Genomic DNA, 26181 nt, shown 5'->3' with positions numbered 1-26181 from the left:
CAACAGTGTAAAAGTGTTCCTATTTCTCCACATCCTCTCCAGCACCTGTTGTTTCCTGACTTTTTAATGATTGCCATTCTAACTGGTGTGAGATGGTATCTCATTGTGGTTTTGATTTGCATTTCTCTGATGGCCAGTGATGATGAGCATTTTTTCATGTGTCTGCCATACAGATTGGATTAAGAAAATGTGGCACATATACACCATGGAATACTATGCAGCCATAAAAAAGGATGAGTTTGAGTCCTTTGTAGGGACTTGGATGCAGCTGGAATCCATCATTCTTAGCAAACTATCACAAGAACAGAAAACCAAACACCGCATGTTCTCACTCATAGGTGGGAACTGAACAATGAGATCACTCGGACTCAGGAAGGGGAACATCACACACCGGGGCCTATCATGGGGAGGGGGGAGGGGGGAGGGATTGCATTGGGAGTTATACCTGATGTAAATGACGAGTTGATGGGTGCAGCACAGCAACATGGCACAAGTATACATATGTAACAAACCTGCACGTTATGCACATGTACCCTACAACTTAAAGTATAATAATAATAAATAAATTAAAGAAATAACTTCATATTTATTTCTTTCTAAGCATTACAGCAATGCATATATGCCAGTTCACAACACACAGAAAGTAACCTCCTCTTTCAGAAGACTTTCAGGCATCAGCAAAAAGACTTTTCTCAACTACTCCCTAATTCTCTTTATGTAGGCATCTTTGGGTTGCACAAACACTCCATGCAGTGCTTCTTACTAACTCAATCATCAGTACAATGTCTTTAAAAAATTCCCCTGTGTTTCCTTCTTTTATCATTACATTTGAAGGAGAAGAGAGTGAAATTCCTTGGAGGATCACAGTTCATCAAACCTTTGTGTTTCCTGTGAGTGCATAAAGCATTTCATCACATTTCTTCTGGGAATTGTTTGTGACACTTAAATACCTCCTGCACACAGGAGCGAGGGTGGGATGAGCAAGCAGCTCAGACAACGACCAGATTAATTCACTGTGTTTCAGTTCTTCTCAGAATATATCTTTGGTTTAATCCATCAAAGAAGAGGAACACTCAACCTCTCACCAACAGGTAGAAAGCAGGCCAGGTCATAGGGCAGAATGTAGAAAGCGATGTGACCTGCTGGGGTGGAGTGTTATGCTTCCCAGTGCCCTTTGAGCATGGGTTCTGTTTGGCACAAATTCCCTGCCATTTTAATATTTAAAAAAAGACAAAGATCATGGGTTTGGTTTTTAGGATATCTTGTTACAAGCATAAATTCAAAAAATGCTAGGAATGGAAGATTCTACAGAATTTGTATTCGCCACCCCATCTGTATCACAGATAGGAAAGGTGCATCTAATGTAGCAATTTACTGAGGTCAAACAATTTATTCTTTAAAAACCGTAGGACTATAACCAGGATCTCCAGACTCTTGCTGCACTATTCTTTTCATATGAACTTGAAAAAGCAAGTGATACATAAAAATCTAAAATACATTTCTTCCTTTATTTACTTCCATAACAGAATACTTGTGCTGGTCTTTTGTTAAATATTTGAGTTTATTATTAACAATGGAATATGCTTATTTGCTGAATATTCTACCATTTCTTTGAATCTAATGGGCTGAACGTTGGCTATATGAGACCAAAAAGAAAAGTGTAGAGGTTTTCTTTCCTTTTGCCTTAGTCAAGCTCAATTTTGAATATTACATCCTTGTCTCTAAATATCATTTAATGGAATTGCTACAGAATTAAATTTGTGTCTTCCTAAAAGCTCAGGCAGTTTGTGATACATCCTCTCTAGGGAATAAGCATGAAGCATTTTTTCTAGGAATTATGAGTGCATACTCATCTAATGAATTAAAACATCTATACTTGCACACAATGGCCAATTGCATTAAACACCTAGCACAGGATGTCACTAAATTCAACCCTTTGTATATATTGTAATCAATTCTTACAGAAAGTTTTTAAGGGAGGCATTATTAGCCCCAATGAACAAATGAAAAATTATGACTCCAAGAAGCTGAGCATTATGTTGAAAATCAGGAGTAGCAGATGGTAAAACCTGAAGTTGTCTGTCCACTATAAATGAGAACAGGCAGGGTACTTTATGGCTGCTGAAGCACCTTCTAATGCACTGCTTTATTTAATCAGAGCCTTGAATCTATAAGGGAGGAGGAATTATTTTATAATTACATTTCCAATCAAATGAAATGGATTGACTGGCACATACTCAGCTGTGGATTAGAGTACTGACTCCTAGTGCTTCTTACAAGGTTATCTCTTACTCCTTTAAATACTGTAATCTGGTATCTGCATTTTAATTAGTGTCTGTTTCCTCACCTATAAAGGTACAAGTATAGGCCAGGCACGGTGGTGCATGCCTGTAGTCCTAGCACTTTGGGAGGTCAGGAGTTCAAGATCAGCTTGGCCTACATGGTGAAACCCCACCTCTACTAAAAATAGAAAAATTAGCCAGGTGTGGTGGTGAGCACCTGTAGTCCCAGCTACTCGGGAGGCTGAGGCAAGATAATTGCTTGAACCTAGGAGGCGGAGGTTGCTGCAGTGAGCTGAGAACACACCACTGTACTTCAGCCTGGGAGACACAGCAAAACTCCATCTTAATAATATATATATACATACATACATACATACATACATACATACAGAATAAGTATAAGGTTGGCTAGATGGGTTCATTTTCAACACTAGGATTATTTTTTCTCTTGCTAAAGTTGAAGAACATGCAGACAAATAATATATCATTCTTTGCGGTTTTTTTGTTTGTTTTGTTTTTTCCTGGTGGGTTATTTTAAAATCCCTGCATGAAGAAATAAAGGGAAAAATGAATCCAATAATTACAGCACTACATAGGCAATTGGTAGTCCCGAATTCAGTGGCTGATTCTGCAACTCAGAGAATCATCAAGTGACTTTGCCAGCCCCCTCAACCTAGGTTTTTATTTCCTCATCAATTTCATCTCTGAAACCATGTCTGCATTCACATGTAGTGAGAAATAGCTGAACTGGAGTAGGGACAAGTATTTTCCTCTTTTTTGTAGCAGCTTTATTCAGGTATAACTGATGTACAACAAATTAAATATGTTTAAAGTATAAAATTTGATATGTCTTTATATATATATATATAAAGTGTGTATGCATATATGTGTGTGTGTATATATATATATACACACACACTCACAAAACCATTATCACTGTCAAGATAGTAAATAAATCCATTACCCCCAAAAGTTTCCTCATGCCTCTTGATATTCCCTCCCCTCTGTTCCACCTCACACACACCTCTATCCTGGTGACCACTGATCTGCCTCCTATCAATATTAATTATCTTACACTTTCTGGGTTTTTCTAAATGGAATCATACAAGGTATACTCTTTTTTTATCTGGCTGTTTTCTCTCAGTCTAATTATTTTGAGATTCATTCACCACATTGCATGTGTGAATAATCTGATTCTTTTAATCATTAAGTAGCATTTCATTTTATGGACATACCCTAATTTACTTACCCTGTCACCTATGTACAGTTGTTTAATGGCTGGATCATAGAGTTGGTATGCATATGTTTGAGTTTATAAGAAACTACAAAGGTGTTTTCCAAAGTGGTTGTACTACTTTCCATTTCTACCAATAATGATGAAATTTCCAATTATTCTATTTCCTTGTCAACACTTGGTATAGTCAGTTTTTTAAAATTGTAATCATTAGTATGTAACATTATTTTATTGTGTTTTTAACTTGCATTCCCCTAATGAATATTTGAGCACTTTTATGCATTTATTTGTTATTTGGCTATCTCCTTTGATGAGTAAATATTTATTGAAATTTTTGGCCGATTCTTACTGGATTGTTGGATTTCTTATTATTAGGTATTAAAATGTCTTTGTATGTTATGGATACAACTTTTTTAAATCAGAAATATGTTTCTTTTTATTTCTCTTGGGCTACTCAGTAACTCCGGCTTTTAAGAAAATTATCTTTTACTGTCTTTTCTTATATTTCTGACCTTCTGCTCCAAGTTTTTCATTTTCTGTATATGTGTGATGTGTTGTACTTTGAGGTCCTTGTGTCACTTATTTTCCTTTCTGTGTCTACCTGTAATGAAAATTAAAGTCTATTCATTATCTGCATTTATATTTGCTTTGTTTTAGAAAGAAGAAATACCCAATGCTGTTCTTCTTTACTCATTAATAAGACACACAATTGTGTAGACTGAGTCAAATCTAGTACCATGTGATAAATTACCCCAGAACACCAAGGTCATTGGAGAAGCAGAAGTTGCCATTCCCAAGAAGTTAACACTTCCTTCTGTTGTGAATGGGCACATGGAGAGGACACATCACCACTTTTAACAAAGCGTTTGGGTTATTCTATCAGTCGTAGAATCTAATTACTGGAAAGATTTTTATGAATCATCCTAAACAAAGCCTTCATTTACTGTAGAACTATATGTATACACATATACACTATATATATATATATATACTATATATATATATATGGCATATGATTGCTTGTCTTTAGTTTGAATATTTTCAGTGACAGGAAATTTACTACATCCATCAGTAAACTAAATCCAGGCACATACAACCTTGAAGCAATGGATACAGAAAACCACTCAATGGTGACTGAGTTTATCTTCATGGGCATCACCCAGGACCCTCAGATGCAGATCATCTTCTTCGTGGTTTTCCTCATAGTTTACCTGGTTAATGTAGTGGGGAACGTTGGTATGATTATCCTGATTATAACAGACACTCAGCTTCACACACCCATGTATTTTTTCCTCTGCAACCTCTCCTTTGTTGACCTGGGCTACTCCTCAGCCATTGCTCCCAGGATGCTGGCTGACTTCCTAACAAAGCACAAAGTTATCTCCTTCTCCAGCTGTGCCACCCAGTTTGCCTTCTTTGTAGGTTTTGTGGATGCTGAGTGCTATGTCCTGGCAGCCATGGCCTATGATCGTTTTGTGGCTATCTGTCAACCCCTCCACTATAGCACCCTCATGTCCAAGCAGGTCTGCTTGGCTCTCATGCTGGGCTCTTACCTGGCTGGTCTAGTAAGTTTAGTATCCCACACTACCCTCACCTTCAGCCTGAGTTACTGTGGTTCCAATATCATCAACCATTTCTTCTGCGAAATCCCACCACTCTTGGCCCTCTCTTGTTCAGACACCTACATCAGTGAGATCTTGCTCTTCAGTCTGTGTGGCTTCATTGAATTCAGCACCATCCTCATCATCTTCATCTCCTATACCTTTATCCTCGCTGCAATCATCAGAATGCGTTCAGCTGAAGGCCGCCTTAAGGCTTTCTCCACCTGTGGGTCTCACCTTACTGGCGTCACCCTCTTCTATGGCACAGTCATGTTTATGTACCTGAGGCCAACATCCAGCTACTCTCTGGACCAAGAGAAGTGGGCCTCTGTGTTCTACACGATTATCATCCCCATGTTGAATCCCTTGATCTACAGTTTGCGGAACAAAGATGTGAAAGCTGCTTTCAAAAAACTAATTCGAAAAAACCTCAATAATAACACAAAATGAAAATCTGTTTCTGTCATAGGTAAATAATAGTAGTGGAAGGAGACAGAAAATGCAAATAACTTTTTGATAAACACTACCCAAGTTACCATCTCCTTGCTAAGTGAATATTAAATTCTGAAAGGTGGGCTCTAATCCTTAACTCTCCAATCTGAAAGAAATATAAACTAAATTAGAATTTTTGAAAGACATACTGGGCAAGATGCATTCATTTCTTATTCAAAGTCGGTTTACATATTAATTAGAAATTGGGACAGGATTCAGTAGGAGAAAGAAATAACCAATCACTCTGAAGCATTTTTTTTTCCCCTGGGGTCATGAGGAATGCCAGGTCCAAATGTTGAATTTTTTTTTACTCTCAAAAGAAGTCAGAGAAATTGTAGTTAAAAACATGGAGAATGGGGCTGGTGTGAGGGACAATTTAACCCAATCTGAGATCTATCCATTCATATATTTAGCAGAATATTTTAATGTTATGTATGTGCCAGGTTCTAGAGGGTATAAACACAAGGCTTTTTTGCCAACAAGGAGTTTGCTGTGCTTTCAGTGACTGTATTGACTTTCTGAATCTGCTGCCGCCAGTAACTAAATCAGTAACTCTGCAAAGTCCAAGGATAAGAGTGGGGATTTAAGTTCTGCTGGTAACTAGCTGTAATTAAGGAATAAAATTGTCTTCTTTTTCTGTCCTCAGTTTTCCCTTTAGTGGGTTAAGTGGTTGGGTTCAACTAATAACCACGGGATTTCTTTACCTTCTCTGCCTAATGTTAAAAGGGAGTAGGCATCAAAGTTTTGTCAATTTTATATATTGACATCTTCTTGGCCCTCAGAAAATCCAAGAACTCTGGGACTCTAAGAAAGATAAAGTTGGGTGCAATCTCTAAGGCTAATTTTAGCAAGATTGTGATGTCTACAAGATTAGCTTACCTGTTCCCATCTAAAATTAGTCCTGTCTTGTATCTTAATTAGACCCCCGCTTCCCTTGGGTGCCGTGGGTCTCCATGCCCTCCACCAGCATCCCTAGGCCCTCTTCAAAGAACAGTCTCATTAACCCTGATGTGTGAATGACTGACAAGAAAAAATTATATAATTTTTATTCACATGTTCTAAAGGCTACAAAATACTCAGTTGAAAACAAGAATGCCAGGTATCAGCAGCAGACTGAGATCTTGGAAAAGCTAACATTTTCCCAGATGTGCTGAAATTGTCATAATAACAGTTTTGAATACTTATAATCAATCATCGTTCTCTTTCAACCCTTCCTCCAGTGCAACATAGTTAAAAGTCAGGGGAACACAATGGTTGCCTTAAAGTATAGAGCTGCCATATTCATCATGAAAGGCACTGAAGAGTTTTTAACATAAAAAACCTAGGACTCACTGGGGATTATCTGTACACAAGTTGTAATTGATCTAGTTTAAAATTAGTCACATCACAACTCATTTTGGGGAAAGAACCACCTGTAGCTAATGCACAGATACAGAGTTGACAGTTCAGAAACAGTCCAGATCTAGCCTTCAGTTTCTTTTTTTCACCATTGTGAAAATCAGGTGTCCTCTGTGAAATATAAGAAAAAAGTGTTTTCCTATCCCATTAACTACAAATGAAGTATATGTTATAATTGAGCATATACTTAGAATCAGAATTGAACGTATACTTAGAATTTAAGTTGCCTTAGAATCAGGAATCTTAGAATCCCATTGCTAAATCTTTAATCAGTGAGCTTGTGGCTGCAGGGTCACCTTTTCTCATTTCCTGTACTCATGCAATAAACAAACCACTTTAAATCTTATTAAATTCACACAATAATCATTTGAAACAGACATTACCCTCATTTTATTTATTTTAAATTATTATTTTAATTTTGTATTTATTTTTAATTGTTGTGGGTACATAGTAGGTGTACGTATTTATGGCATACATGAGATGTTTTGATACAGGCATACAATGTGAAATAAGCACGTCATGAAGAATGGCATATCCATCCCCTCAAGCATTTATCCTTTGAGTTACAAATAATCCAGTTACATTCTTTAAGTTATTTTAAAATATACAATTAAGTTGTTATTGACTTTTTTTGTGAAAATATATTTTCATACCCATAACTTTTTTCCTATCTCTGTCTCTCTCCTGCTTACTGGTACTTTTCCGTCACATTGTAGCTTATTGTGTTATACTTGTTAAATTTGTATTTTGCAAAAAAATCTTTAAATAACCTCTAAATTAGACAAAATTATTCTTTTTGCTTGATAAAGAATAGGCTTTTATGCCTTTCTTACAATTTTTTATTAAAACACATCTTACTTTTTTGAGAGATTTTATATTATAGTTTGAGATATTAATTAGTATTTTTAATTTAATAACCTTAAATTTTAGTGAAAACCTAGGAAGCCAGAAATCTTGAATTATCTGTCATATCCCGTATTTTATATATGAAAATTTGTATAATTTTAAAAACATGTTTTTCTGTAACATAATTTTATATATATTCATAGAACCAAATCTATTTAGTCTTTCTATATTATTTTAGAATCCAAGAAAAGAAACATTTATGGTCAGAATTTTGTTTTATCTTTTGATCTTATTTGGAAATGACTCAGACATTTAATGAATATCTATCATTTAAATCAATATAACATAACTTTAAGATTTCAAATTACATGAAAACTATATTTACAGACATTTACCTCATTTCTATTATCTAATTTATTCAATTTTTTATAGTTTACATAGATTAGTTATGAAAATTGAGATATGAAATAAAGCTAGTCATTTCTAGTTATTTTCCTATTTTTATAACTTATGAGTATCAGGTGTGCACCTAACTAGAAATCTTAAAGTTAATTGTATGAATATTTTAATTATAACTTAGAAGAGATAGCTATTTTTACTAAACAAACATTATTAAACTAGCCTTAATTATCAAAGAGTTGACAAAGATTATTCTATTTTAGGCTGGGTTTTCAGTTTTATAACCTTTGGGTCAAACCCCAACACCCTAAAACATCCAGCAAAGACAAATATAAAACTGTACCACTACAGCTGGGCAAAAAGATAAGTTGACAATTTGCTGATAATTTTAAAACCAGCTTTTTTATTAAAGATATACTTAAGTCACATGAACGAAAAAGCATTCGGGTTATTATACATTTTATATGAGTGCTCATTTGTCTAAGCTATGTAAATAGAATTCCTCAGGAAATTTTTTGCCATAGGGCACAGTGGCTCACGCCTGTTATCCAGGAACTTTGGGAGGCCGAGGAAGGCAGATCGCGGGGTCAGGAGTTCGAGACCAGCCTGACCAATTGGCATGGTGAAACCCCATCTCTACTAAAAATACAAAACTTAGCCAGGAGTGGTGGCAGCACGTGCTGTAATACCAGGAGGGTTACTCAGGAGGCTGAGTCAGAAGAATTGCTTGAACCCGGGAGGCAGAGGTTGCAGTGAGCCGAGATAGTGCCACTGCAGTCCAGTCTGGGTGACAGAGTAAGACTCCATCTCAAAAAAATACAAAAATACAAAATTTTTTGCCAGATTTTACCATGTAGAAACAACATGCAACATAATACATGTTCATACACATATACACACCTAAACACATATATGCAGACACAAAAATGTGATAACCATCAATAGGTAATCTAATGAAGGCTGCAGATCAAAATTTTGGGTGAAGCAATTTATATAGTAGCTTGGATTTTATTGTTTGTTTGTTTGTTTGTCTGTTTTTCTTAGCCTCTTTAACATTTCTATTTTGTTTATTCTGTCTCAAGTGAGTTTAGATTTAAATTTTCAATTGTTTACATTTTAGCTAGGACTGGTTGAATTGTATTAGAAAAACAAAATCTCCAAACAGTGGTGAACTAGTAACAAATCTAACTTTTTTTTTTTTTTGCAGGTCTGTTTTGTTTGATTAACAAATTCAGGCAAGAAAGAATTTTAGCAGGATGTGTTGTGTTTTTGGCAGGGACTTGGGGGTTGGTCTGTGTGTGGCAGAAAAAGCAAATTTTTTTATGCCAGACAGAGATGACTTACATTGTTTTGAGTTAAAGATTTTGACCTGTTAGACCTGAGATCCTAATATTTATATATATTTACCTAGTTCTTTTTATAGATTATTAATTTTTCAATAAGTTATTTCATCACCATAAACAAATTTTAGTCAGGTAAACCTAAATTTACATTTTCTAATGGTGTCTAGGTTGTGGGTTACCATGGAGCTCTTGTAATTTGTGAAACTATTAATTTAAAAGCACTTTAATACTTTTAAAAGAATCTTGACTAGAATGCCATAAGCAGCGAGTTTTATGTCATCCCCAGTAGAAAAGTCAGCAGATTCAAAGTAGGCAGTAAGAAAAAACAAGAAAGAGAGAGAACTTAGAAGTCTCTACATGTTAGCATGATAGTTGCAGGTCTTTAAGAAGAGTTTAAATAATGAACATTTGAGCTCTGAATTTTTCTTGATGTAACATTGCTTGTCAATTTTAAAATATGCATAAGCATGGACCATAAAATGTGGCTAGCTGGAATCCCAAAAACTTGTCATGCCTTTATGTTTTAAAAAACCCATTCTGTTTCTTAGTCACCTCTTGAGAGCAAAGAAAATACTATCATTCTTATCAGGAAATGTCAGTAGTTTAGATCAGTGTTTTAGATGGTAGCAATTGCACTAATGGCTTTTAATTAGCCTTTCTGCACCCACCATTTAGAATATATTTTTGCTTTCAGAATAATTTTTTTAAAAATCAACGGGAAAGAATCAAACCAAATCAAAAGAAACCAAGATAAGAGTGTTCATAAAAATTTCAACCTCGGCATAAAGATCAAACAAAATATTAAACTAGGCACAGAGACCAAAAGTGAATTCTCTACAAAAGACATGCCTCCTAGATAGAATGCAAATTCTGTAGAAACAGAGTACTCAATCCAGAAAGACACATGTCTTTACACCAGAAAAGATTTACCACAAAAGATGAAGTCTTTTATCACCCCAGGAGGGATGTATAGTCCCTTATTAGGTGACTTTATAAAAAAAAAAAAAAACAGATCCTGACTAATATACAAAAGCCTATACTAAAAGAGGCAGGCTCAGCCTAAGAGAAGACTCATCAGGGCAGAAAGGTGAGCCAAGGAAGTGGAGGAAAGCACAAAGGGCTCAAGTGAGCACCGCTATCAGTTCAAGAATCACCAGTTTCTTTGGATCATTATCATTTTCAGGTTCTATTTCTGACACCATATGTGTCAACCTAAATAACAAACACAGAGAGGCTATCTAAAAGAAAAATAGGTTTATTTGAGAATACAGTGTTGCCATGGGAATACAAATGCCACAGTCAACTATATGCATATTCGGGGAGGTAATGGAAGACAAAGATTTTTTTTTTTTAATGAGAATTGTGTGATTATTTTGGAATAATAATCTTTGGCTACAAAGATTGATGACAAGGGTGATGCCTGTTTTGTTGTTGTTGTTTTGTTGTTTGTTGGTTTTGCTGAAACATGCAGAGAATTTTTATTTATCACAAATGTTAATACTTATATTTACTTGCAGAACAGAGTCACAGAGAGATATGCAGACAGGTATTAGTAGGGTTCAAGGGTTTCACACAGTAGGTTGCTTACTAAGGACTTGCCATATTTTGCTCAAATGCCAACTTTTGGTACCGTAGGTTGTCAATTAGTCATTTCTTATATAGATGCCTTTTTGGATAGTTGTCATACTACATTTTTACCAATTAAGTATTTCAGGCCATTTTTGGTTATTTTTTTCAATCATAGTTCAAGGTCAGGTAGTAGGGGCCCCATCCCCCATCCCTTCCAGACAACAGAATAGTGTTCTTATTAGAAGTTCCTAACACGGAGCAATTCCAGCATGTGAATTGTGATAGGACAGAGCCGGGAAGATGAGCAACTGTAGCCATCATCTGGGGGTAATATATTCCATCTCTGTTGCTCCTTGCAGCCTGCGGGTCCTCTTCAGCGCCCTCTCCATTAAACCTATTAACATGTAGGATCCTCATCTGCTTCACAATGGTGCTTTTACCAGATTCTCCAGCACCCAGCAGTGGCAGGCGGTGCATGGCCTGGTCAATGCCTAGTTGGACGGGCAGTTTCTGGGCAGATGTCCTTGCAGAAGTACTCTTTTTGTGTAAAGTTGTGATGATCTTTGTGCAAGAGTGTGGTTTTTGCAGTCTTTGTGATAGTTTTATCAGGCATACAAGCATGAGAAACCTCTCATAATTGCCTTCTCTGGCTCTTTTTGTCGCTTTTTAAATTATTTTTATGTATGTATGTATGTATTATAGAAACATAGTCCCACTGTGTTGCCCACACTGTTTTTGAACTCCTGGGCTCCAGAGACCCTCCCAACTCAGCCTCCCAAACTTCTAGGATTAAAAGCATGAATCACCATGCCCAGCCATATTTGTCACTTGTTTTTATTTAACACTAGTAACTTCATTTTGATTCTGGAAACTTTTATAAATACAACTGATATTCATTTTAGTGTTTCTCAACATGACCCCCCAACAGGCAACCCACATTACAAGCACTTGGGCTGCTTTAATGAAAGCAGTTTCCTGAGGGCTCACCTGCAGTTTCCTGGGGGCTCGCCTGCAACTTCCTAAGTTAGAAATACTAGGGCAGTCTTAGGTGCAAAGAATTTGAGAACCATTTGTTACTTGAGTGTTTATGACATGCTAGTCACTGTATGTAGTCCTTACTTGAGTAAACACCTTTACAACAACCCTAAGAAGAGATGAATTATCCCTATCTTACATATGAAGAAATTGAGGCTTTACATTGTTGACTAGTGATGAAGAACTTGAATCTTTTTCAGTTGTTGAAAGACAAATGCTTTTTCGAGGATATCCCATCTGTCTCTAGTGTGAGCAGTCAGCTCTGATTTCTTAGGCATGCTTCCTAAACGTCATGACACATAATGACAGGCAATCTGTTGCTCAGATGAAAAACAATTTCTTCACAGACACGCCATTTGGGAAAACAAATATTTGTTTAGGCTGGCTATATTGTGGACTGATTTCTTTGTCCCTGCACTTGTCTGCAAAAAACACAAATGACCTGGGATTACTGGTGCCAGGAAATGCATGTGGAATATCAAACAATTCTGTAGTGGTTTTAGGGTATAATGACATCATTAGAGGACACCCAGAACATCAATTCTCTTGACTTGTTTCTCTTCTGAGTCAGGGTTACCCATTTGTTTATTCCATAAATATTTATTGTATATCTATTATATGCCAGGTACTATTCTAGGCAGTGGGGATATGTAACATGCAAAAGAAACAAAAATCCTTGCTCTATCCTGTGGGCTTCTATCTCCACTTTACCCCAGTGACCCAGTAAAAAAAGTAAATGGAGAGCCGTACTGCCACAGGTAATTTGATCACTTAGGAACATTTTCCAGTTATTTTGTATTTCTTTACATAGTTGCTAGAAAAGCCTATGAAGCTTCACAAAGTAAAATGCAAAGTTTTGGAGGAGTGGAGTCTCAATAAATGAAAACATCCTTTAAAGAGTGTTTCTTTTTTTATTTTATATTCAATATGTTTTATTCCATTATGGTAATTATACTTTTAATATGAAATTGTCTAAAATGCATCCATGGGAAACTTCTTCAAACTAGCCTCTGGGTCGTTTTAACATGTCCCTATAATCTTTGAATATTTTCTTAGTTTCTGCCACAAGATGTCCCAGACTCATCTTATGCAATCCTTGACCAAAACTTGGGAGGTTTAAGGAGTTCTGGGATCCCTTCAGTGGAAAAATGGTATTTAGCTACCAAAACTTGTGCTTTGTGTGTGCTCATAGCTGCTGGGTTTTCTTTTTCTTTTCTTTTTTTCTTTATTTTACTTTAAGTTCTGAGATACATGTGCAGAACGTGCGGATTTGTCTTACCTAGGAATACGTGTGCCGTGGTGGTTTTCTGCACCTATCAACCCATCATCTAGGTTTTAAGCCCTGCATGCATTAGGTATTTGTTCTAGTGCTCTCCCTCCTCTTGCCCTCCAGCCCCCAATAGGCCCCAGCGTGTGATATTCCCCTTCCTGTGTCCATGTGTTCTCATTGTTCAACTCCCACTTATGAGTGAGAACATGTGGTGTTTGGTTTTCTGTTCCTGTGTTAGTTTACTGACAACGATGGCTTCCAGCTTCATCCATGTCCCTGCAAAGAACACGAACTCATTCTTTTTTATGGATGCATAGTATTCCATGGTGTATATGTGTCACATTTTCTTTATCCAGTCTATCATTGATGGGCATTTCTTAAGTGTGTGGTTGGATTTATTATTATCACAAAGATAAGAGGACTACTGGATGTTTAGTATGTAGTAGACAAGTATGAACACATCCTGCATGCATAGGGACAGCCCTATGCAAAGAAAAATGTTCCATTCCCTACACCCAGACTCCCAATGCATATTTGTGCATTAGAAAATATTGTTATAATTACATCAGTTTGAAATCTACTCTGCTCTACAGACAAAGAAAACTTATATTTTGCAAGGTCCTCCTATATAACAATTTAATAAAACCAAGGAAAGATTGTGGGTTTTTTTTTTGGAACTTTGTCAAGACTTGATGAACTTATCAGGAAAATATCACCAATATCAACGTGACTCCTGATATTTGAGTCACCAGCACATTAATGATGATTCTACATGTGTCGATTTTACTATTTATATCTCACTAAGTGATCCAGCAGTTATGTATTGAAATTCAAATTATTTTATAACACAACCTATATTATAATTATTTCATTATTTCTATTGTGAATTATTTTTCTTTTACATCTATTTACATTAGACTTAGGATAGTTTGCATACACATACATACAGGTTTATACTTAGGTTACATCAATTATACATATTATTTCAAGAATCTAAAGGAAGCATTTCTAAATGTTTGTTTGACAAGAAGGTTTTTCTAATATTATGGCATTCAGAACTATTGCTCTAGACAATATCAACTTGGGATAACTGTCCTTTTAAGAACCATGTCCAGGGCTGCTTATAGAGACTGACAAGTAATGCTGAGTCTCAACATTTTATACCCCAAATACCCATAAAGAAATCACACATTTTTTTACTTGGCAGAAACAGATAAACTCATTGGTCTTTACCCAAGCTTCACCCTAATTCTCAACTGAATTCCTTCCCTGGAATTCATGATAAATGTACCAAAGACTCCTGCGGAGTAACTAAGCAGATAATTTTTTCTGTGATTGTGGAAAAATACATTGTTATCACCCTCTAAACCATAGTATTTAGAAGGTTTCAGTTTTCATAGGCTCTGAACAATTTGTCCATCCATTGCTGGGAACAGGAAAAGAATTTTTTTTTCTCTCAGTGTCTAAATTAGACGAGCTCTTTCCTAGTTGGTTTTTATCCCATCATCTAGTTTTATTTTCTTATTAGCATTTAACATTAATTGACACTGTACTTATTTGTTTTTTATGTATCTCTCCCTTCTAGAATAGAAGCTCAGTAGGATAGGAGTCAGCCCTATGATCTTCGCTGCTATATCCCACTGTCTGGAACAGCAGATAGGGCTCAACAAATATTTTGTTTTTCAAGAAAAAATTAATAAACCTCTCAATAGCATGAAGGCTTTTCTGTTATTAAATGCATTTTATTACAATAACTATATTGAAGCTCAGAAAACTTCCATCACCTGCCCAAGGCAGCCAAAATTCCTGCTTAGTGTTGATTATATTATTGCAGGTGCTTAGTATAGAAAATGCTGTCATTTGGTGTTGGTTGAGGCAATTAAACTCTCTTCTACTCTATTTGTAGGTGCAGTATCCGTAAGCCACGCAGAGGAGCAATCACACAGTGACTGAGTTCATCCTGCTGGGCTTCACCACAGATCCATGGATGCAGCTGGGCCTGTTTGTGGTGTTCCTGGGCGTGTACCCTCTGACTGTGGTAGGTAATAGCACCTTCATCATGTTGATCTGTAATGACTCCCGCCTCCACACACCCATGTATTTTTTCACTGGAAATCTGTCATTTCTAGATATCTGGTATTCCTCTGTCTACACCCCAAAGATCCTAGTGATCTGCATCTCTGGAGACAAAAGCATCTCTTTTGCTGGCTGCCTGTGTCAGTTCTTCTTCTCTGCCGGACTGGCCTATAGTGAGTGCTACCTGCTGGCTGCCATGGCTTATGACCGCTATGTGGCCATCTCCAAGCCCCTGCTTTATGCTCAGGCTATGCCAGGGAGATTGTGCATCTGTTTGGTTTTATATTCCTATACTGGAGGTTTTGTCAATGCGATAATATTAACCAGCAACACATTCACACTGGATTTTTGTGGTGACAATGTCATTGATGACTTTTTCTGTGATGTCCCACCCCTGGTGAAGCTGGCATGCAGGGTGAGAGAGAGCTACCAGGCTGTACTGCACTTCCTGCTGGCCTCCAGTGTCATCTCCCCTACTGTGCTCATCCTGGCCTCTTACCTCTCCATCATCGCCACCATCCTGAGGATCCGCTCCACCCAGGGCCGCCTCAAAGCCTTCTCCACATGCTCCTCCCACCTGATCTCTGTTACCTTATACTATGGCTCCATTCTCTACATCTACTCTCGGCCAAGTTCCAGCTACTCCCTTGAGAGGGACAAAATTGTTTCTACCTTTTATACTGTGCTGTTCCCCATGTTGAACCCTATGATCTACAGTCTGAGGAATAAAGACGTGAAAGAAGCTCTGAAAAAATTCTTCAAGTCAGCATAATCCAAAGTCTGAATTGACATAAAGTTCCCAAATCAGTGCTAAGTGATAACCAACCGCTCAGAGAGGTTACAGAACTAGATTTTTATTTCTTTTTTACCATTGAACAAAATTCAACGGGAAAAATTTTGTTTCTTTGTATTTTTGTTTGTTTGCTTGTGTGTTTTTTATGGTTTTGATATCAGACTATAATATATACTACAGAATGGTAGGTTCAATTGAATATTGATACAGTATTTAAAATTCAGTATCTCCGATTAATACAAAATGGAAGAGTAATACTTCTGACATCCTAAAGTAAAACTAAATTTTACTTTGTTGTTTCCCCTAATACTGACCCAATTATTTTTCCTACATAGTGAGTATTATGGAGATGAAAAGAAATAATAATATGGATCATTGATATTTGTGGGATACACCCAAAATCCTTATAGTTAAGTACACAAACAGCTTCCTTTGTGATAGAGGAATGAGAATGTTATGATTATTTTGATGGAAAGAGGCAGGATGTGTTGGAAAATAAATGCAGCCGAAGAGAAAGATGAGAAATGTCACAGCAAAGACGAATGAAATGGCTACAACTATATGTCCCAAATTTTTAAATTTTAATTAATTTTGTAAATGTGCTCATTCCAGCAAATGCTATAACCTTTCATTAACAAAGTGCTAACCTCTGAGCCGCAAGCTTCTGATTTGAAAACTGTAACCAATAATCCTTAACTTGCTGTCTTCTAAAGGCTACTGAGTGAAATATCAACTCAACCTGCCATCACAAGGGGGTTCGGTTACGGAGTTTATATCAGGGTTTAGGGAACTGGGCTCAAGGCCAAGCCTCATTTCCACGTGGTTAGCAACACGTTTGATTTTTCAGGATTTCAGGCATCGACCTCAACAAGTTTATCAGTTCTTAGGAATGTTCAAGGCCCAGGCTGGGTTCAGGCCAGGGGCAAACATGCAGCTTATGTCTTTTGGTCAGGACAAAGGAAAAAGAAAGGTAACTAGGGAGCGGTGGTTACTGTTGTTCATTTGTTTCATTTTGTTTGATGTTGTTAGATCGCTGTGTGATCTGAGAGAGAGTACTATGGAGTACTCACTCCTTGTAAGAGAGAACACTCTTTTAGGATGATACGCAATTCTAAAGACACATATTCATTAATTTAGAGATAGTTTTGCTGTTGTCATTGTTGTTTGTAACCTGAACAACTCTTAAACGTCTTCCTAATATTCTCTTTACGTAGAAGGCATGAGGTTTACAAAGATACTTCCTATATGCTCAATTAGAGCTTTCTGAAGAAATTTTGAGGAAATGATTTTCTTAAAATAAATATTTGTAAAATCTTGAGCATATTTCCAGAAATCTCACCCTTTAAGATATTCTTGTCACCTAGTAAAGATTGCTTACCAAGCTTCAAAGTCAAACTATACTCATTAAACCACATAATTTCCTTTGTTCCCCAAGATCTCCCAAAGGCAGCAAACACAATGAAATCTATGAAAGATTGAATACTGCCGAGGCAAAATACCGTATTGCAGAATGTCAAACAACCCAATACTATAAGTTTTAAATATTGCTTTGTTTTGCTTACATCACAACAAACTAATAACAATTAAAGACTCATGTGGTCAATCTTTTAATGTCTTAAATATGACTTATTGAATTTAAATGAACTACAGAAATGCAAACGAACATATTTATAAGCCAATAATCTGGAAAATTCAATAACAGCATTTGCAAAGAGAATAACCTTCACGTTTGTGGTCGTATAGTCTGTATTGCTTTCCTGAAGGCCTCTTTGATATCTTTGTTCCTCAGGCTATAGATGAGAGGGTTGAGCAGTGGGTTGATCACAGTGTAGAACAGAGCAGCTACTTTGTCCCTCTCTAGGGAGTAGGTGGAACTAGGCCTTGAATACATAAACAACAATGATCCATAGAAGAGCATGACTGAGATGAGGTGGGAAGCACAGGTGGAGAATGCCTTGCGTCTTCCTGAAGCTGAGTGGATTCTCAGGATAGCCGAGAGGATGTTGACATAGGAAATCAGGATAGCAAGAATGCTGGAGAGGACTGTGAAGCCCACCACACCAAGGAGAACTTTTTCATAGACCCTGGTGTCTGTACAGGACATTTTTACCAATGGTGGTGCATCACAGAAAAAGTGGTCAATGATATTTTTACCACAAAAACGCAAGCGGAATGTATTGGCAGTATGGGCTATGGCATTCAAAAATCCTCCTATGTAGGAGCCAGCAACAAGCCCAGTACAGAGGGCAGTGGACATGGTACCTGAGTAAAGCAATGGGTTACAAATTGCTGCATGGCGGTCATAAGCCATGGCTGCCAGGAGATAGCATTCAGTGTAGGCTACAACACAGGAAAAAAACAGCTGAGCCCCACATCCAGCCAAGGAAATGCGCTTATCTTCTGAGACACAACTGGCCAGGATTTTGGGGGTATACACAGAGGTATACCAGAAATCCAAAAAAGACAGATTGCCAATGAAAAAGTACATAGGCGTATGCAAGTGGGAATCAATTCGGATTAAGACAACCAAGGTCATGTTTCCTGATAAGGTTATCAAATAGAGCATCAGAAACATTCCAAATAGAATCGGCTGCCACTGGGGGTCTGCTGAGAAACCCAACAAGATGAATTCAGTCAGGATGGTGCGATTTCCCACGTCCATGTCCACAGAGGTGAAAGCCTGACTATCATGAGAAGGGAAAAGCATCACTTAGTGATTTTTATATTGACACAAGTTAACAAGGGTATCAATTATTACTAATTTACAAAGCAACAATTACTAAGAAGCTTGTACATTTTTCTCCCTTACTATCTAGAATTATAGGACTTCAGTCCATGATTTGGAAAAATTACTGGAATTGGAGTCAAAAATAATTTGAAAATTAGGAATTTTGCTTATTAACTATTTTATGCAGGGCAAGTCCCATATACTCACAAAACATGAAAAAATGAAACTCACAAAGATAACTAATTACTTCTTCTTCTTCTTCTTCTTTTTTGAGACAGAATCTCACTCTGTCACCCAGGCTAGAGTGCAGTGGCATGATCTCCATTCACTACAACCTCTGCCTCCTGGGTTTAAGCAATTCTCCTGCCTCAGCCTCCTGAGTAGTTGGGATTACGGGCGCCCACCACCATACCCGACTAATTTTTTTATTTTCAGTAGAGACAGCGTTTCACCATGTTGGCCAGGCTGGTCTCAAATTGCTGACCTCAGGTGATCCACCTACCTCAGCCTCCCAAAGTGCTGGGATTACAGGCATGAGCCATCGTACCTGGCTGACTAATAACTTCTTGACAGACTGTCTGATTGAATAAAGAAAACATACATAAAAATAACATAGCCCAATAATGGGTCCATTAGTGGGCACTCAAAAAATTTCACTATCTTTCCATAAGTTATTGAAAACTTCTTATGTGTCAAGTATTTACATTAAGTATTAGATTATTAAAGCTGCTATTTATATTACAAATACAAATACATTTTGACCATGTACCAGTTACTATTCTAATTCTTATACTTAACCCCTTGAGTCTTGGATGGCTTGGTGGTTTGCTTTGGCCAATAGATTGAAAGATAGACAGCTCCATGTGGATTCAAAGCCTGGATTTCAAGAGGCTTTTTATGTTTCTCTTCTCACTTTTAGAATCCTACCTACCACCACCATGTAAATAAGCCTGGGTTAGTTTGCTGGATAAGACATCTGGCTGTGCTCACTCTGTCACCCCAGCTAACTGCAAGCTGTCCCCCAAACATGCAAGTGGGGCCCTTCTATATGATCCAGTCTACAGTGATGCTAAGAGCTACCCACAGACATGAGCAAGCCCAGGTGAGAAAAGACAGGCCTGGCATAGGTAGAATTGCCCAAGGGATATGGTGTCTGAGTTCAAAACCAGATCTTCTTACTTGGTGGTTCTGTAATCTTGGAGAAGTATTGTAACAATTCCTAACCTACAGGTTTTTACCTAGAAAAAGGTAAGAAAACATCAATGTTAAGAAAACAGCCCATTTTCTGGACAGAAAATCAATCTACAAATTTTTAACTACCATTATTCTGAGTGGGAGGGTAATTATCTGACTTAATTATAAACTCTGAGCTTGTAAAACATAAATAAATAAGGCCAAGTTTCTACAAATAAGCAATTTCAGCCAGAATGGTGGTATCATTCAGAATCTTGCTAAAATCCTAGAATTTAACATTTTTGTCAACTACTCCCATGTAATTAGACAAAGGAGTTACAGGGTTTAGGACTGCGGGTTCCAATATTTGGTACATATCCCTGACACTAATCACCTGTATAACTTAGGAAAGTAATTCTGCATCCCAGGAACACAATTCACCCATCTGAAAATTTTGGTTGATCCTATTCCCAGCGCCAAACTTCTATGATTCCAATTTGGTAAAATCTCTTATAGAAATTATCATGGGCCAGGCGCGGTGGCTCACACCTGTAAATCCCAGCACTTTGGGAGGCTGAGGCAGGCATATCTGTTGAGGCCAGGAGTTCAGGAGCAGCCTGACCAACACAGAAAAATCATGTATCTACTAAAAATTAGCCAGGCATGGTGGTACACGGGTGTAATCCCAGCTACTCAGGAGGCTGAGGCAGGAGAATCGCTTGAACCCAAGAGGCAGAGGTTGCAGTGAGCTGAGATTGTACCATTGCACTCCAGCATGGGTGACAGAGAGATGCTCTGTCTCAAAACAAAAAAAAAGAAAAAAAAAGAAAAACTTTCATGAGACAATAGATAGCCTCACTTATTGCAATACAGTGTGGCAGAGCAGATTAACAGTCCTTATATACACACATATCTTGGGATATACAGGATATTACCACTGTCTTGGTTGAAGTGAGAAATTAAATTTGCTGAAGACGACTGCACCCTTCTTTTCATCTCAAGATTTGCATACATGTTCTTGTGTCCTTAAAATACAGTCCTATGAAGTTGTGCATATTTTCTAAACACTGCATTTCTTAATTTCTTTATCTGCAAATAATTAATGTTCTTAAATTTTTGGACTCATGAACCTCTTTGAGAACTTGATAAACTCAGCAATGATAATTCTCAAATATGAATATGTACATATGTAAAAACATGCAAAATTTTAATGGGTTCACAAATTTCCAAAAACCTATTAATTTGCTGGTTATGATTTCAGATTTTAAAAATCTGCTACTGGAAGATTACTAAGTTTGCTCAGGTGCTAATATGCTGTAATAAGAGAATAGTAATAGATATTTAAAAACAACTATGTTTAAAGTTGAATTCCTAATCTTCAGTTCCAAAAATTGATTTGTTCATTCCCCATATTGGTTAATAAGATTCCACTCTTCCAGTATCTGAAGTCAAAAATTTGGAATCAATCTACCCTGTTTCTTTCTTATCTACTTTTCCATCTTTCAGAAAGTTGTGATTTTCCTGCCTTCAAAATGTATCCTGAATCTGACCACTTCTCCCCACTTCCACTGCTACCACTCTTGTTCAAACCACTATGATCTACTGTCAAAAATAGTGCCACCACCTTCTAACTCATCTTCCCTTGTTCCCTGTGGTATATTTTCAATACAACAGCCAGAGTAGGCCATTAAACACATAAATAACTTGCTTCTGTTTTTAAAACCCTGTAAAGGCTCCCAATTTATTTGAAGTTAAAACCCATAATCTGTCTCTCCCTTACCTAAAGAACCTTATCTCCTAACAGTCACCTCACTGACCTCCTCCTTCCTTCTGCCCCAGTCTTGATGGCTTTCTCACTTTTTCTCAAATGTGCCGTCTCTGTCCCAGCATCAAAGATTTTTGACTGTCTGTTCCCTCTGCCTGGAACACTATTCTCCAGATGTTAGCATGGATCATTCATTCATCTTCTTTAAGTTCCTTTCAAATGTCATTTTCTGACAAAGGTACATGCTAACCACTCCTTTTAAATTCCATGCCCCTTTCCCTCCAACAATCTTTATCCTTATTACTCTACTCCGATTCTACTGTGTTATCCCCCTCATCTGTTGTCATCCTCTAACTCCTGTTTATTAAATCTGTTGCCTGCTTCTCCTCACCAGAATGCAACATCTATAGGGCAAAATATTCCTCTGTCTTGTTTATTGCTATATCCCAGCATGAGGAACAGCTCCTATTAATGAATTGACACTCAGTAAATATTTCTAGAGTGAGTAATTGGTTAATTACCATCATATCTTGAAGCTGGTTTAATAAAGTACTGTGTATTTCTTTTTTTTTTTCTTTGAGATAGAGATACTGTCACTCAGGCTGGAGTACAGTGGCACAGTCTCCGCTCACTGCAACCTCCGCCTCCCGGGTTCATGTGATTCTCCTGCCTCAGCCTCCCAAGTAGCTGGGATTACAGACACCCACCACCATACCTAGCTAATATTTTGTATTTTTAGTAGAGACAGGGTTTCACTATGTTGGCCAGGCTGCTCTTGAACTCCTCACCTCCGTGATCTGCCCTCCTCGGCCTCCCAAAGTGCTAAGATCACAGGCTTGAACCACCATGCCCAGCCACTACTGTCTATTTCTAACCTGGTTCAAAATATTCAGAACAAGATCTATCCTCAAGTGGACTTTCCCAGCACAGTGTACTGTATCAAAATAAGAAAGAAGAGTAAATGAAAGAGAAGGCTCACTTCCAAGACCTCAAGTCCATCTTGAATTTGAAACAAGTTACCAAGTATCTGTGAATGTGAAATAAAAGGCACAGAAAATATCTAATCCAATCATGCTAAAGAATCTCCTATAGAATGGCCTATCAAGATGTACCTTCCCCTGCAGCAGCCCAGGTCTCTGCTCCCTTCACTGGAGCAAGAAAAACTCTTTGGTAGGAATGTGCCTTCCTGGCACCTGAAAATTACTACCAAGAAGTGAAAATGCCATACACTAGTAGTTTAGAGTAGCACAATCACTGGAGTCAGAAAAGCAAGTCACATTTTTTTTGCTCTCTTGATTTCTTCACCGTGTAAGTGAATATATGATGGTCCAGCATAGATATAAGACTGAGTTTCAAATTCTAGGTGAGAGCAGGATGTATCACTGAATGGAATTTGATGTACTAGGGAGTCTGCACGTGCACCTGTGTGCATGTGTGGTGCAGCAGTAAATCCTTTGACAGTCATGCCAGATTCTGTATCCCCCTTCTGATTTGCAGCTGAGGTAAGAGAGCAGCCAGACTTCCTAGTTGCCCCTGATCCCAGGTGCTTACCCTTGGTTTGGAAGACCAGCTCTTGGAAGTGACACCTTTCCCTCTCTTCTGGTGTGTAATGTGTCCTCGTTGCACTCAATGTATGTATTTCCTCAACAGCCCTTTGAGACACCTCCCTCACACCAGCACAGAAATCCGTACTTCTGTCTCCAAAGACTCAATTAGAGTTCATCTGGAGTTTGGGGACGTTAAATAAATTAGCATATGATGAAATGAGTAGTATGTCATTAAAAGTTGACTCTCTTAATGGATCTAACTCATAATAGAATACTTTTGTTCAGTTTTTATCCATTCAGTATGATATTGGCTGTGGGTTTGTCATAAATAGCTCTTATTATTTTGAGATACGTTCCGTCAATACCGAATTTATTGAGTTTTTAGCATGAAGGGCTGTTGAATTTTGTCAAAGGCCTTTTCTGCATCTATTGAGATAATCATGTGGTGTTTGTCTTTGGTTCTGTTTATATGCTGGATTACGTTTATTGATTGGTGTATGTTGAACCAGCCTTGTATCCCAGGGATGAGGCCCACTTGATCATGGTGGATAAGCTTTTTAATGTGCTGCTGGATTCGGTTTGCCAGTATTTTATTGAGGATTTTTGCATCGATGTTCATCAGGAATATTGGTCTAAAATTCTCTTTTTTTGTTGTGTCTCTGCCAGGCTTTGGTATCAGGATGATGTTGGCCTCATAAAATGAGTTAGGGAGGATTCCCTCTTTTTCTATTGATTGGAATAGTTTCAGAAGGAATGGTACCAACTCCTCCTAGTACCTCTGGTAGAATTCAGCTGTGAACCCATCTGGTCCTGGACTTTTTTTGGTTGGTAGGCTATTAATTATTGCCTCAATTTCAGAACCTGCTATTGGTCTATTCAGGGATTCAACTTTTTCCTGGTTTAGTCTTGGGAGACTGTAAGTGTCCAGGAAATTATCAATTTCTTCTAGGTTTTCTAGTTTATTTGCATAGAGGTGTTTATAGTATTCTCTGATGGTAGTTTGTATTTCTGTGGGATCGGTGGTGATATCCCCTTTATCATTTTTTATTGCATCTATTTGATCCTTCTCTCTTTTCTTCTTTATTAGTCTTGCTAGCAGTCTATCAATTTTGTTGATCTTTTTGAAAAACCAGCTCCTGGATTCATTGATTTTTTGGAGGGTTTTTTGTGTCTCTATCTCCTTCAGTTCTGCTCTTATCTTAGTTATTTCTTGCCTTCTGCTAGCTTTTGAATGTGTTTGCTCTTGCTTCTCTAGTTCTTTTAATTGTGATGTTAGAGTGTCAATTTTAGATCTTTCCAGCTTTCTCTTGTGGGCATTTAGTGCTATAAATTTCCCTCTACACACTGCTTTAAATGTGTCCCAGAGATTCTGGTATTTTGTGTCTTTGTTCTCATTGGTTTCAAAGAACATCTTTATTTCTGCCTTCATTTCATTATGTACCCAGTCGTCATTCAGGAGCAGGTTGTTCAATTTCCATGTAGTTGAGTGGTTTTGATTGAGTTTCTTAGTCCTGAGTTCTAGTTTGATTGCACTGTGGTCTGAGAGACAGTTTGTTATAATTTCTGTTCTTTTACATTTGCTGAGGAGTGCTTTACTTCCAACTATGCGGTCAATTTTGAAATAAGTGTGATGTGGTGCTGAGAAGAATGTATATTCTGTTGATTTGGGGTGGAGAGTTCTGTAGATGTCTATTAGGTCTGCTTGGTGCAGAGTTGAGTTCAGTTCCTGGATATCCTTATTAACTTTCCGTCTCGTTGATCTGTCTAATGTTGACAGTGGGGTGTTGAAGTCTCCCGTTATTATTGTATGGGAGTCTAAGTCTCTTTGTAAGTCTCAAAAGGACTTGCTTTATGAATCTGGGTACTCCTGTATTGGGTGCATATATATTTAGGATAGTTAGCTCTTTCTGTTGAATTGATCCCTTTACCATTATGTAATGGCTTTCTTTGTCTCTTTTAATCTTTGATGGTTTAAAGTCTGTTTTATCGGAGACTAGGATTGCAACCCCTGCTTTTTTTTTGTTTTCTATTTGCTTGGTAGATCTTCCTCCATCCCTTTATTTTGAGCCTATGTGTGTCTCTGCATGTGAGATGGGTCTCCTGAATACAGCAAACTGATGGGTCTTTACTCTTTATCCAATTTGCCAGTCTGTGTCTTTTAATTGGACCATTTAGTCCATTTACATTTAAGGTTAATATTGTTATGTGTGAACTTGATCTTATCATTGTGATATTAGCTGGTCATTTTGCTCGTTAGTTGATGCAGTTTCTTCTTAGCATCGATGGTCTTTACATTTTGGCATGTTGTTGCAATGGCTGGTACAAAAATATGGAATGCTTCACGAATTTGCATGTCATCCTTGCACAGGGGCAATGCTAATCTTCTCTGTATTGTTCCAATTTTAGTATATGTGCTGCCGAAGCAAGCACGAGTTGCTCCTTCTTTAATAACGACGAAAAGAAATTATTTAAAATTTCTCCACTTACATTCTAATGGGTTCCCTCTATTTCAACAACAAAAGGAACTAAGCCCTGTCTCAAGTTTCATCCCTCCCCTTCACATGACTACCTTGACATAGAGAATGGGTCAGAATTTACTTTAGCCATTTAATTTTATTCTTTATCTTATT

At 37.4% G+C, this 26181-nt stretch overlaps 4 protein-coding genes and 2 non-coding genes across 6 annotated transcripts in view; 3 read left to right on the top strand and 3 right to left on the bottom strand.

Moving 5' to 3' along the window:
- Positions 1 to 16317, top strand: part of LOC695929 (olfactory receptor 9G19) — a 135889-nt gene extending 119572 nt beyond the window's left edge. Inside the window, exon 2 of the mRNA XM_028833415.2 lies at positions 15376 to 16317. Within this exon, the coding sequence (XP_028689248.2) occupies positions 15457 to 16317 (861 nt within the window). The 5' untranslated portion in view covers positions 15376 to 15456. The remainder of the gene's footprint in view (positions 1 to 15375) is intronic.
- OR5AP2 (olfactory receptor family 5 subfamily AP member 2) overlaps positions 1 to 26181 on the bottom strand; it is a 244724-nt gene that overhangs the window by 14397 nt on the left and 204146 nt on the right. The gene's annotated exons all lie outside the window — the stretch shown is intronic.
- Positions 4623 to 5567, top strand: OR5AR1 (olfactory receptor family 5 subfamily AR member 1). The gene has a single exon (XM_028833414.2). It carries the CDS (start codon positions 4623 to 4625, stop codon positions 5565 to 5567), a length of 945 nt encoding a protein of 314 aa, XP_028689247.2.
- Positions 16441 to 19027, bottom strand: OR9G4 (olfactory receptor family 9 subfamily G member 4). The gene has a single exon (XM_015114174.3). The coding sequence runs from the start codon at positions 18998 to 19000 to the stop codon at positions 18062 to 18064; it is 939 nt and encodes a 312-aa protein (XP_014969660.2). The 5' UTR covers positions 19001 to 19027; the 3' UTR covers positions 16441 to 18061.
- On the top strand, positions 19120 to 19228 carry MIR6128 (microRNA mir-6128). The gene has a single exon (NR_128320.1). It is a non-coding gene; the product is annotated as a microRNA mir-6128 (primary transcript).
- Positions 25875 to 25981, bottom strand: LOC114672600 (U6 spliceosomal RNA). Its single transcript, XR_003722987.1, has one exon. It is a non-coding gene; the product is annotated as a U6 spliceosomal RNA (small nuclear RNA).

This window comes from Macaca mulatta, chromosome 14, assembly GCF_049350105.2.
Source record: "Macaca mulatta isolate MMU2019108-1 chromosome 14, T2T-MMU8v2.0, whole genome shotgun sequence".
NCBI lineage: Eukaryota > Metazoa > Chordata > Mammalia > Primates > Cercopithecidae > Macaca > Macaca mulatta.
Note: the sequence above shows the minus strand (reverse complement) of the source record. Positions and strands in the feature narration are given on the sequence as shown.